Source organism: Sycon ciliatum, chromosome 9 (assembly GCF_964019385.1).
Source record: "Sycon ciliatum chromosome 9, ocSycCili1.1, whole genome shotgun sequence".
NCBI classification, from domain to species: Eukaryota; Metazoa; Porifera; class Calcarea; order Leucosolenida; family Sycettidae; genus Sycon; species Sycon ciliatum.
The window spans coordinates 12,548,632-12,560,110 of NC_088651.1; the positions used below are offsets into that span (position 1 = coordinate 12,548,632).

At 52.1% G+C, this 11,479-nt stretch overlaps 1 protein-coding gene across 1 annotated transcript; it reads right to left on the reverse strand.

Moving 5' to 3' along the window:
* Window positions 1-4,118: 4,118 nt before the first annotated feature.
* LOC135824267 (uncharacterized) lies at window positions 4,119-8,405 on the reverse strand. The gene is made up of 5 exons (XM_065336997.1): window positions 8,355-8,405; window positions 7,643-7,858; window positions 7,233-7,334; window positions 5,128-6,996; window positions 4,119-4,962 (listed from the first exon to the last, which is right to left on the reverse strand). Exons 1-5 carry the CDS (start codon window positions 8,403-8,405, stop codon window positions 4,621-4,623), a joined length of 2,580 nt encoding a protein of 859 aa, XP_065193069.1. The 3' UTR covers window positions 4,119-4,620.
* Window positions 8,406-11,479: the final 3,074 nt, after the last annotated feature.

Here is an 11,479-nt window from a genome sequence, read left to right on the forward strand (position 1 = left end):
GAAGAGGCCGTGCTTTGAAAATGATTTCGAACTCTGCATGCAGCGCAAATCGATGACGTCTCTCTTAGCTTACGTCATTTTCATTGTGGAAGTCGGGGTACGCCGCCGCGGCCGCGGAATGTTACATGCTTGCACAACGAAAATGGCGTCAACAAGAAGAAGATGGGCGATGGATGGACAGTGATGTGCATGCACAGATTTTATTCGACAAAAATCATTTTGCAGCAGCAACGAAACCTTTGGCTTTGAATGCGTGGAAACTAGAGCTAGAGACAGCACGTTTATGTTTGGGTTTGAGAATTTGCTGTGCGGACTTTTTGACCTACTGTGCTGGTCCTGGATAATGGATTTGTGATGGCTATTTCTCGCCAATACGTGAAGAACCTCTTCCTTGTCGGGGAAAATGATCTGCTGCAGAAGTCGCAGCTTCTGACGCAAGAGAATCCTCGAATTCTAAATATCCTGAAAGTGCTGGCCAACCTGCAGATCAGTAGGAATGCCTCTGAGACATCACCTCAAGCCATCGCGGTTAAGCGTATGATCAAGGAGCTGTCTCCACCGGACCGAATACGGCTGGCTGATAGACTGGCGAAAAAGTCGGTGCCGTATGGCAAAGCCCCGAAGCCAATGCTATATCGTTTCATCGCAGACTCGTACTCGGAGGATGGCTCGCTGTGGTTAAATAACACGTTTATTGGCGGGATAAGGCACAGAGAGGCTTGTTCTATATACGCCTACATGGACAACGCGCCCGTGAGACAGAGTGATCCCAAGCAGTTTGCCCAGCCTTTCCTGGAGACGTTGCTGTGCGACGTGCAGGACGGGCACAGCCCGGCGGCAAGCAAAATCAGCATTGTGGTGCGCTTCACGCTGAACTGCCTGACGCTGACGCCACATTTCGTCTCCCTGCTGCGCCTGGTCGAGTCGCACATCAACAGCACCAGCCTGGACTTACTGGCGCCCACGGACCGCTTCCGCATCTGCCGCGTGCTGATCAACTCGACGCAGGTGCACCCGAACCCGGACAGCGAGCTGCTGAAGCTGCTGTTCCTGCGCATGCCGGACATCATCGAGTTCTCCAAGGGCCGCATGCGCACGCCCAACTTCGCCGAGTTCGTGCTGTCGCAGCTGGCGTTCCGCGTGCGCCACTCTCCGACGCTGGCGGCCATCGCGGACAGCGCGGTCAACAGCCAATACCAGAACCTGCCGCTGTTGACCTATGCCGTGCTGCAGCACGCCGCGTACCGACAGCGGCACGCGGCCCTGGAGGAGCGGGCGCTGGAGTACGTGCGCGAGCGGCGCGCCTATCAGCTCATGATGAACCCGGTGACGATCTGCCAGCTGGCCTGGGGCATCATGGCGCTGCGCGGCGGCGACCAGCTTCCCGACGAGCTGGCGGCGTACGCCACGTCGGCGGCGCTGCGCTACGTGCGTGACGACGTCATGGCCGTGAGCGTGCTGCCGTACATCGAGCAGATCGCCGACGCCATGCCCATCGTCGACGCCGGGCAGCGCGCCGCGCTCGAGCACCTCCTGCACAAGACGAGCCTGCTGCACCACGCGCGGAGTCGCAAGATCACGACCACACTGTCGGCGGCAACTGGCGGCCGCGTGCTGTCGGACGTGCAGCTGGGCCCGCTGTACGTGCACTGTGCGTGCCTGGTGGACCCGCGCACGCACACGACGCTGGCGTGGCCGCAGGGCTTGTCGCCGGCGGACATCGAGCCGGGCATGGCGCTCGACGGCGGAGCCATACCCGTGGCATTGCTGGTGATCTCAGAGCTGGACCGGCGGCGCCTCAAGCCCAACGTGCTGATGGGACAGGCAAACTGCAAGCGTTTGCTGCTGGAGCAGCGCGGTTGGCACGTGGCCACGGTCAGCGAAGGCGATCTCTCTCTGCGGAACGCCTGGTTCCCCGAGAACTCCAGCGAGATCTACCCGATCGACGACGCGCTCGTCCTGAAGAAGGCCATCGTGGCGGCGTCGATGGGCCGCACGGACAACGAAGAAGAAGCGCTGCACGACGACATCTTCCTCGGCGAGTCCGACCTGGGATCGTACGAGCGTTACGACAAGGACTTCCTCGACGTGTTGTTTGCGCGTGAGCTTGGCGAGACGTACGTGTACGGCAACCAAGACGACCAGCAAGACCTGTCGTCACCGTTGCTATCAGCTGACGGCGAGCAGGACAGACAGCAACAAGCGGACGAGTAAAGCCCACACTGCAACTGTGGCGAACAGACCAACAACAACAACCGAGAGCAAGTTTTCTCTTTGATTTCTAACCCCAAAGTAATTCTGGACATAGCTGAGAATACGCCAGTCGGGTATCACCTGGTTTGTCTGCCTGTGTGTGTGTGTGTGTGTGTGTGTGTGTGTGTGTGTGTGTGTGTGTGTGTGTGTGTGTGTGTGTGTGTGCATGTGTGTGTGTGTGTGCATGTGTGTGTGTGTGTGTGCATGTGCATGTGCATGTGTCCCATATGGTGCAGTGGTATGTGCAGTCAATTTCCAATCGAGAGGTTGCGGGTTCAATTCCCGACGATTATGGTCGCACACGTCTTTCTTTTCTTTCTCGGACTCTTCCTGACTTTTCTTTCATTCTCCTGGGTGGTTACCAACAGCCAGTGTATGCCGGAGTATGTGGTGTGGTGTGTGTGTGTAGAAAAAGGGAAAAAAATGAAAAATAGGGATTCACTGGCCAGAAAAAGTCACTTCAATCAGCTGTGTGGTGGATACCAGGCTAAAAATAGTGGCGGTCAATTCATCAGCCTTGCAAGCTGTTGAATGGTGTAATCCCAGCACAAGTTGCTATGTTAGACATAGCTGTTCGCTATCATCGCTTCCGCGATGGGCAGGTCTGAGGCTGAGGAGGCATGTGTGTGCATGTGTGCGTGTGCATGTGTACCACCTGTCGGAAACCTTCCTCTTTCCAAACGTTTGGAAGTTGGACTAGTTTCGGCTCCACAATCCATTGCGCTATTACTACAGTACGATAGCTTTCACATGGCTGAGGTTGTGGAATGTTGGAACGAATCGTATGTCCATTGGCTCTGGGTTCTAAATACTCAATTGTCATGTTGTTTGGTTGGTTCAGTAATTCCTACTTCAAAAGTATGTTCGCTTGGTACCAGTGCATCCGGTGTCCGCTATCAAAGCAGCCTTATTACTGTCTATACCGGTTACCATGGTTACCACAGCAAGTGTAGGGTTGCTTGGGTGAGCGTAGGTCACTCTCTGCGCTCTCCTACATATTTCGATGTGCTCCATGTGGCATAGGCCAGGTTGGCATTGGGGGTCAATTCACATGCTTTTGAATGTGGAATGGGCAGTTAATATCTGTCCCCTTGGAAAAACGCGATTCCGCGGTCGCGGCAAATTTCGCAGAAATGCTTGTACCGTGTTTGGGTGTGGGTGTGCATAAATGCTAATATGCAGGCGTCTACAATTGTAGCTGGTATAATCTAGTCTGCGTAGTCCAGTCACTACACCTGCAAATGCGCGGCTGGCAATGGCATTGGTACACCGTGAAAATAGGTAGACATGGCGAATGTGAAGTACATGCTCACTACAGCACAGATGGGTGTGTGTCTGTGTGTGTGCGGGTGTGTGCGGGTGTGTGTGTGCGTTGATCAAAAGCCAAAGGTGTACAAGGTGCTACTTTGTGCATGCTAGTTGTGATTTTGAGTGAGATTTTTGACATCGGGTGGACACACCATGCGTTTTTAAATACATACTGATAGGGTCCGTAACCTTTGCAACAAAACTATAAATGGTAACTGGTACGATAACGTGGCAGGGAGAAAAAGAGAGAGAGAGAGCACTCCCCTCGATCGTCGAAAGCCTTTGTGCATGGAATCCCTTGTATATAATAATAGTAAATGCCGGTACAGTATTACGAATACGAGTACTCGTACAATCATGCAGGGGAAAATCGATAGAAACAGTTCCAACTGGAATTTGCAAATTTCTGCCCTCCACTAGCCCTTCCCAGAAGGTGCTCTTTTAATTCGCACTTAGTGCTTTTCGCGTCCCTCAAAATATGCTGCAAAAGTGCTCTTTTTTTCAGTGAAAACAGGCAAAAAGTGGTATTTTTTTCAGTGAAGCATAGCCATGATGATGGGTTTACCGGGCACGGCTGTTCGTACGCGGCCATCTAACAATATGGCGGCGATTTTTGTCGAAAATCGCGTTTATGCGATTTTACACAGGAAATTGCCAATACCAGTGGAATTATTAGAAAACAGAGGGAATAATGATAAAAACATACGGCAAAGCAGGTAAAACCCAAATAGATCAAAGCAGCGCGAGCTGGAAACTTCAACTAAAAAAAGTTCAAGTCAGTTGTTGTTCGTTCAAACAACAAAGCTTTCTTCAAGAAGTTCTTGTTCAGTTCTTTGTTGAGTATTGACGGTGCATCGCGATCTCGATGACGAGGCAAGTGGTCAAGTAGCTGTGTGCCTGTAGAGCAGAAAGATGAAGAAAGCAAACAGTAGGTAGAGAGACTGCACACCCGAGTACATTCCTATGAAGAGTTGCGCCGCAGAAAAAGAAATCCACTCGAGTTCAGGAGAGAGAGAGAGAGAGCAAATAAAGTTGGTTACTCACGATACTTGCCAGAGATCATGTCGACTGGCGACGTTTTGTCGTGGGACGGTGAATGGCTTGAGGCAAGGTTCGGGACAGATGCTGCTCAGCCATAGCTTTCAGCCTCTGCAGAAGAGCAGGAATCTGGCGGTATCTTCGCTCAAGAGTGTTAAACTCTGCATGGATGCTCTCTGCTCCTTGCTCGGCCAGCAAACCGAGCCCTACTCCGAGCCTCTCCATTGCCGGAGCGGTGTGGCTCTCCAGAAGATGAAGCTTCGGCGTTATGTGGCCAAGCCCTCGATCGACCACCTCCTTCCGTGCTGACTTGAGGAAGGTCCTGATGTTGGATTCCAGCTCTTCAACCTCTGCTCGTGTGACCTGGAATAAACAGCACATATTAAATATCAGCTCTGGATCAAATATTCATAATCAAATTCAGAGTACCTGCATCGAAAGTGGAATCATGTGGATAATGGAATTTGATGGCTTGGAACAGACGAAAAAGCTCCCAGGGAATAAATAGTTATATTGAGTTATGTTTACCTTCCTGCAATGGCCAAAGGCAGAAGTACACTTCCTGTACTCGTCCAGCAGCTTCATGTAACGCAACTGGACAACGCTGGCATCATCCATCAGGTCGGGACAGCGTTCCTGAATTACTGAGATGGGAGCAGCAGCAATCGACTGCAGGACAGCGGGCTGAAGTGCGCGGTGCACGTGGTTTCCGATAAATGCACCTCCGTGGTACACCTGGCGCTTGATGTTGTGGGATTGCAGCACAGGTTCGACTGCCGATTCACAAGGCCCACATATGTCTTTTTCAGCAGTTGCGGCAAGTATCTGCTGCGAGATGCCCTCCTTTGCCTTTGTCATCTCCACGACTGTGTCATTGGCCTTCTGCCACTCCGCTCTGATCTGCTCACACACGAACTCTAAGTTACCGCCAGTAACACCCTGGTTGTGGGCATGCAGTGCTACGTAGTTCAGCTGCTGCTGGTAACCAGAGGCCTGTTCCGACGCTGCTGCTATCTGCTCTTCTGCGTCGTGATGGTCGCGATAGAGGCCAGATAGCCGTCCGAAAGCGTCGCTATCTCCAGCAGCAGACTGGGCCTTGCTGGCCAAGAGCTTGTCCAGCTCACGCAGATCCTTCAGCATTGCATCGAACATCCAGGCAAATATGCCCAAGTCCAGGTGGAGGACTGGCACGATGACGTTGGGTAGTGGCACAGGAAGGATTGCCGGACGAATGACGTTGTTGTGTAACTTGGCGTTTGGTAATCTCTCCCCGTCTGCGATGAATTCCAGCAGGTTGCTACTGAGGGTGGCCAGGGAGCGGGGTACACTGTCCTCAGGCTCTCTCTGCAATACTGGCGTCTCCATAGATTTCTTCTTGCAGTGGCAATGTAAGCACGGACGTAGGCCACTTGGTCCCGACAACCCGTACATACTACACTGAAACTCGTAGTCTCCGAAGATGAAGAGGACGAGCCGCTTCCCCTCCCATTTGCCATGTGAGATAAGGTGCAAGACCTCATCGCGGTACATACCAAGTGCAGTTTCCAGATTCGCTGGCGTGTCCTTTGCGTGGAATACACACAGCGGTACGGTGTTGTCCGGCGAGTTGGGGTGCTGCAGGTTGGCTACTTGCATGGAGAACTTGAACGAGTCACCGCCATGGTCCCCGCCCAGCTTTATCCAAACCTCGCTCTCCGGTATTGCACCATCGTGCCATGTCAGTAGCCCACGATCCTTGTATAGCTGGAGGTAGTGGTTGATGACTACCTCCAAGCTGGGCATGTACACCACCGGTGCCAGCGCGATCTGCTTTTTCACCACCATTGGCACGTCCTTGGCCGTGTAGGGTGGAAGGGCTGCTGCTAGTGTTGTTCGCATCTTGCGTTCTGACTCGAACTTCACTCCACACTGCTTAAGCCATTGCCGCAGCTTCCTGAGTTGATTCCACGGGAGCATGAGGTCGGCTTTGATGGCCAAGCCAATTCCAGCCTCGGGCGAATGTGGTGCCAACCCAGCCTCTCTGAGGAGATCCATCTGCTCGTCGCTGCTCATCCTGCGAAGAATTGCTACAGTCTGGGCACTGGCGCCGGCACTTCCACCACATACAGACTCAGTGAGCGACCTCAGTTCTGCTGTTCGCCGTCTCTTCGTACGTTCACTGGCTGCCTCGGAGGATGTGTCAGCGAATGTAAGCCTTTGATATACCTGCGGTCTGCCACGCTCACTTTGCTTCACCTCCAGCTTCCCTGAGTCAGAACGAGCGGAAACCAGGTGGCCAAGCAGCCTGTCAGCAGTATCACCGCGGAGCTTGGATGGTGATGCGTCCAGGACTTGAGCGATTGTAGCCGATTTGGTGACCGGACGTGTCAGTCCTTGCTGGGTTAGTGGTGTAGACACCTGCAACGACGCCAATAAACAAGTAGAACCACCACGCTGTTGACTACTGTGGTTGGCAAGGAATTTTGCCACATGCAGTCCATTTTGCTCTATCATTCCCTTTCTTTATATTCAGTCCATTGCGAAGCTCATTTCTTTTCTGTAATATCTCCACTATCTAATCTGACAATTGCTGTTTTAGTTTTAAGACCTGGTTGGATTGGATACACAGACTGCTCTATAACAGAGATACGCACCTGTGTGGATACTGATGCGCGTGTGTCGATAGATATCTCGGGCTCATGTGGTGCTGGCAGCTGCTGCTGTGAGGTACTGCTTGCCGTGGCCGTTTCAAAGATCTGCACAGATATAATAGTAGTATACACAGTTGTGTTTCATGGAATGCTGTACCATACTACTGCTGAGAATGGTTATCTGCATGCGTAGGACTCGACTGAATTCACTTCTTTTGTATAGGTGCCTACAAGCATTGATTTTGATGTATGTCTGCTGCCGTTGAACACTGTGTTGTGTGTGTTCGTGTTTGCATGTGTGTGCGTGTGTGTGTGTGCACGCATGTGTGTGTGTGTGTGTGTGTGTGTGTGTGTGTGTGTGCGCGCATGTGTGTTCATTCCCAATTTTGTTTCATCAATTTCTGCTTGTATACCTGAGTGTCTGCTGTTGTTTCACCGACAACGGTTGTACTGGGCGTAGCCGATACGGACTGCTGCGCACAGGGAGCTGGTGTGGCTGCTGTTGTGTTCTGTGATTGTGATACAGACTGTTCGGCACTGGTAGTCTGTTCAGCTGTAGCTGCACCACGCGTTAATGATGCCGGCTGTTCGACGGTGCGAGTCTCGATCCCCGAGGCTGGGGCTGGGACCTGTTATGAAGACAGAGAATTAATATAAAAAGCATTACATCCATGATTAGGCTCTGACATGTTGCTTTTTGCACATCCAAATTTGACCACACTTACTGTGGTGTAATAAGTAACATCATGACAGAACTCTATCCCTGGGCATAGCATTGTCTGGGCCTGCAACTCTTTCCGTTAGGGGAGATGTAGTGTAATGAGTAGCATCATGACAGAACTCTATCCCTAGGCATATCATTGTCTGTCTCCAGGTTTCTCCTTCCTACTCCCTACACTCACTCGCATTGATCTAACGTGTCTACTTGTATAAGAACCGCAGCCTGCCTGCTGTACCATTGACTCATGCATTCATGTACCGCTGGACTTGCTGGCTGCGCATCACTAACCCTTCCCCTTCTATGGCACAGTCCCCGCATGCACTGAACGCAGTACTCGGGTGCGCGTGCGTATTCATGTCTGAGTGCACTGCCCTCGGGCTCCATCTATACATGGCATCCCGTACTGGGCACGCTGCTTCCGGTCGCTGCTGTGTGCACGCAGCACCGCCGTCCATTCCGCTCTCTGTCTTCTTTACACAGTGATTCCCGATTGGAATCAGCTCTTCGTTTCTGCTCTCCTTGTAGTAAGTTGTGCTTTTCCGTGTCCGATAATGTTCCCCCTTTTGCAATAAACAGTCAGGCGAAACTACTCTAAGTAGCTACCGCTACATGGCGCAGTGAACAGGATCAGTGATAACAAAATAACATTGATCCGCAACGAACCTGGTCTGCAACTTCAGGATCTAGGATGGCTCGCGTTCGACAACGCCAGCGATCGCGATAAATCTCAGGAAGTGGAGACGAAACTCTCGGCGTACGTCACGCCCGTGTCCAACGTCGTCCACGGACGAACGATGTTCGAACGCGACACACAGTCGCCATCCGAGACCGTGGACGAGTCACTTCTGCGTCGTCTCTACGGCGGCGCGGACAACGGCGATTTCAAGGACGCTCGCGATGGCCGCATCCGCGATCGCTTCACGACACACCGCTGCAAGCCAACAGCTTACTGCAACAGCTTACTGCAACAGCTTACTGCACCAGCTCACTGCAACGGCTCACTGCAACAGCACTGCAACGGCTTACTGCAACGGCTCACTGCAACGGCCCACTGCAACGGCTTACTGCAACAGCTTACTGCAACGGCTTACTGCAACAGCTCACTGCAACGGCTCACTGCAACAGCTCACTGCAACCGCTTACTGTAACAGCTCACTGCAACGGCTTAACGGCTTACTGCAACGGCTTACTGCAACGGCTTACTGCAACCTGCAACGGCTTACTGCAACGGCTCACTGCAACGGCCCACTGCTTACTGCAACCTGCAACGGCTTACTGCAACGGCTCACTGCAACGGCCCACTGCAACGGCTCACTGCAACGGCTCACTGCAACGGCTTACTGCAACGGCTTACTGCAACGGCTGACTGCAACAGCTTACTGCAACGGCTCACTGCAACACCTCACGGCTACTCCCGCCGCAGCCCGAAGCCACCAAGCGGTGGAGAAGCTCCTGTGGCGAGCCAAAACGGCATGCCTGCAGCCGCCGAGCCCAACACAAGTGCCACCTCCACTACCTGTTCAAGTCGCACAGCCATTGCACCGGAGCGGCTCATCTCGACAATGTAAACATGGACCTGCAACTCTTTCCGTTAGGGGAGATGTGGTGTAATAAGTAACATCATGACAGAACTCTATCCCTGGGCATAGCATTGTCTGGGCCTGCAACTCTTTCCGTTAGGGGAGATGTAGTGTAATGAGTAGCATCATGACAGAACTCTATCCCTAGGCATATCATTGTCTGTCTCCAGGTTTCTCCTTCCTACTCCCTACACTCACTCGCATTGATCTAACGTGTCTACTTGTATAAGAACCGCAGCCTGCCTGCTGTACCATTGACTCATGCATTCATGTACCGCTGGACTTGCTGGCTGCGCATCACTAACCCTTCCCCTTCTATGGCACAGTCCCCGCATGCACTGAACGCAGTACTCGGGTGCGCGTGCGTATTCATGTCTGAGTGCACTGCCCTCGGGCTCCATCTATACATGGCATCCCGTACTGGGCACGCTGCTTCCGGTCGCTGCTGTGTGCACGCAGCACCGCCGTCCATTCCGCTCTCTGTCTTCTTTACACAGTGATTCCCGATTGGAATCAGCTCTTCGTTTCTGCTCTCCTTGTAGTAAGTTGTGCTTTTCCGTGTCCGATAATGTTCCCCCTTTTGCAATAAACAGTCAGGCGAAACTACTCTAAGTAGCTACCGCTACACTTACCTGCGTTGGTACTGCCGTAGCCTGGCTGGTTCCCGTGTCTGGTAAGGCTCCGCCGCGCAATTTGGTCTTTTTCTTCGGCGGCCTTCCACCCTTTGAGCGTTGTTGATACAACTTACAGACAGTGCAACCAGCACGTTTGTGACCTTCCCATGTGACTGGTGACCCACAACCACCTCCACAATGCTGTGTGCCAGATGCATTCCTTGCCAGTGCACGTTGGCATAGCGAACATATGTATTTAGGGTGTGTATCAGGTTTGTCTTCTGTGATGTCGATCTGGTGAACTTGTTTTAATTGCTCTTTATATTGCTGAGTGCTATAGCGCATGCTGTGGCCTAGATTAGTGAACTTGGCACCACCAACACGACATACTGAGTCCAAAATGGACAAATGTTCGTCCATGACTGCCCACTAAAGATATCGCACGGGACCAAGTTCCGCTGCGTGGGACTCAACAAGTCATGAACAAAGGGGCTAAAAAAGGCCAGGAGCAGCCTACAAAACTGCCCAGCAGGCTCAGAAAACTCCACGAAGGTCTACAGAGACGTCGGTATTGTAGACAATCACAACATCTTCGTGGAACTACATTTCCGCCATGCGCGACCTCAAGAAAGACGGAACACTTTCGGATTTTCTCGAGTGCGATGTCAGGAAGAAGGCCGTTCTTTCTCCTCGCCCAAACACCAATTTTTTCTGCGGGAAAGTTACGATTAACGCTGAAAACGGGTCTGAAAGCAATCGAAATACTCTAAAACGATGCTATTTTTCAGGTACGACGGACGTACCAGATTTGAAAATTCAAATTTCTGGACGCCATTTTGGATGGCCACTGATCGCATGCACGGGACAGCCGTGCGGGTGTTAGCGGCCGTCGTGAGTTCCCTTCGGGAACGGACACGATAATTTACTTTATTTTTATAGCCATGAGACGTGTTCAGATACAAAATGTATGAACCCAAGCTGAGAAATGAATACGCACTCCGTTCCATTTTTATGGGTCCGCGCCGAAAGGCAAAACAGGAAGTAAAGTTCAAAAAAACCCACTTTTTACAGCATTGTGCACACCGGGTGCCGCGGGTACAAGCTTCACCAACTTGTTGCCCCCCCCCCCCCCGAAAAAGCGGCGTGCCAAGGCCCATCGAGCACTCGCAAACTGTGATCGCATGCATGAGCAAACAGATGTTAGCACTTTTTCAGCTCAAAAAGCTCAGAAAGGGCGATATTCACCAAAAACGCAGTAAAGGGCGAAAGAAACGGGCTTTTCCAAAAAGAGCCAAACAGGGCAAAAAAGGGCGAGCACCTTTGGGGCTACCCTCC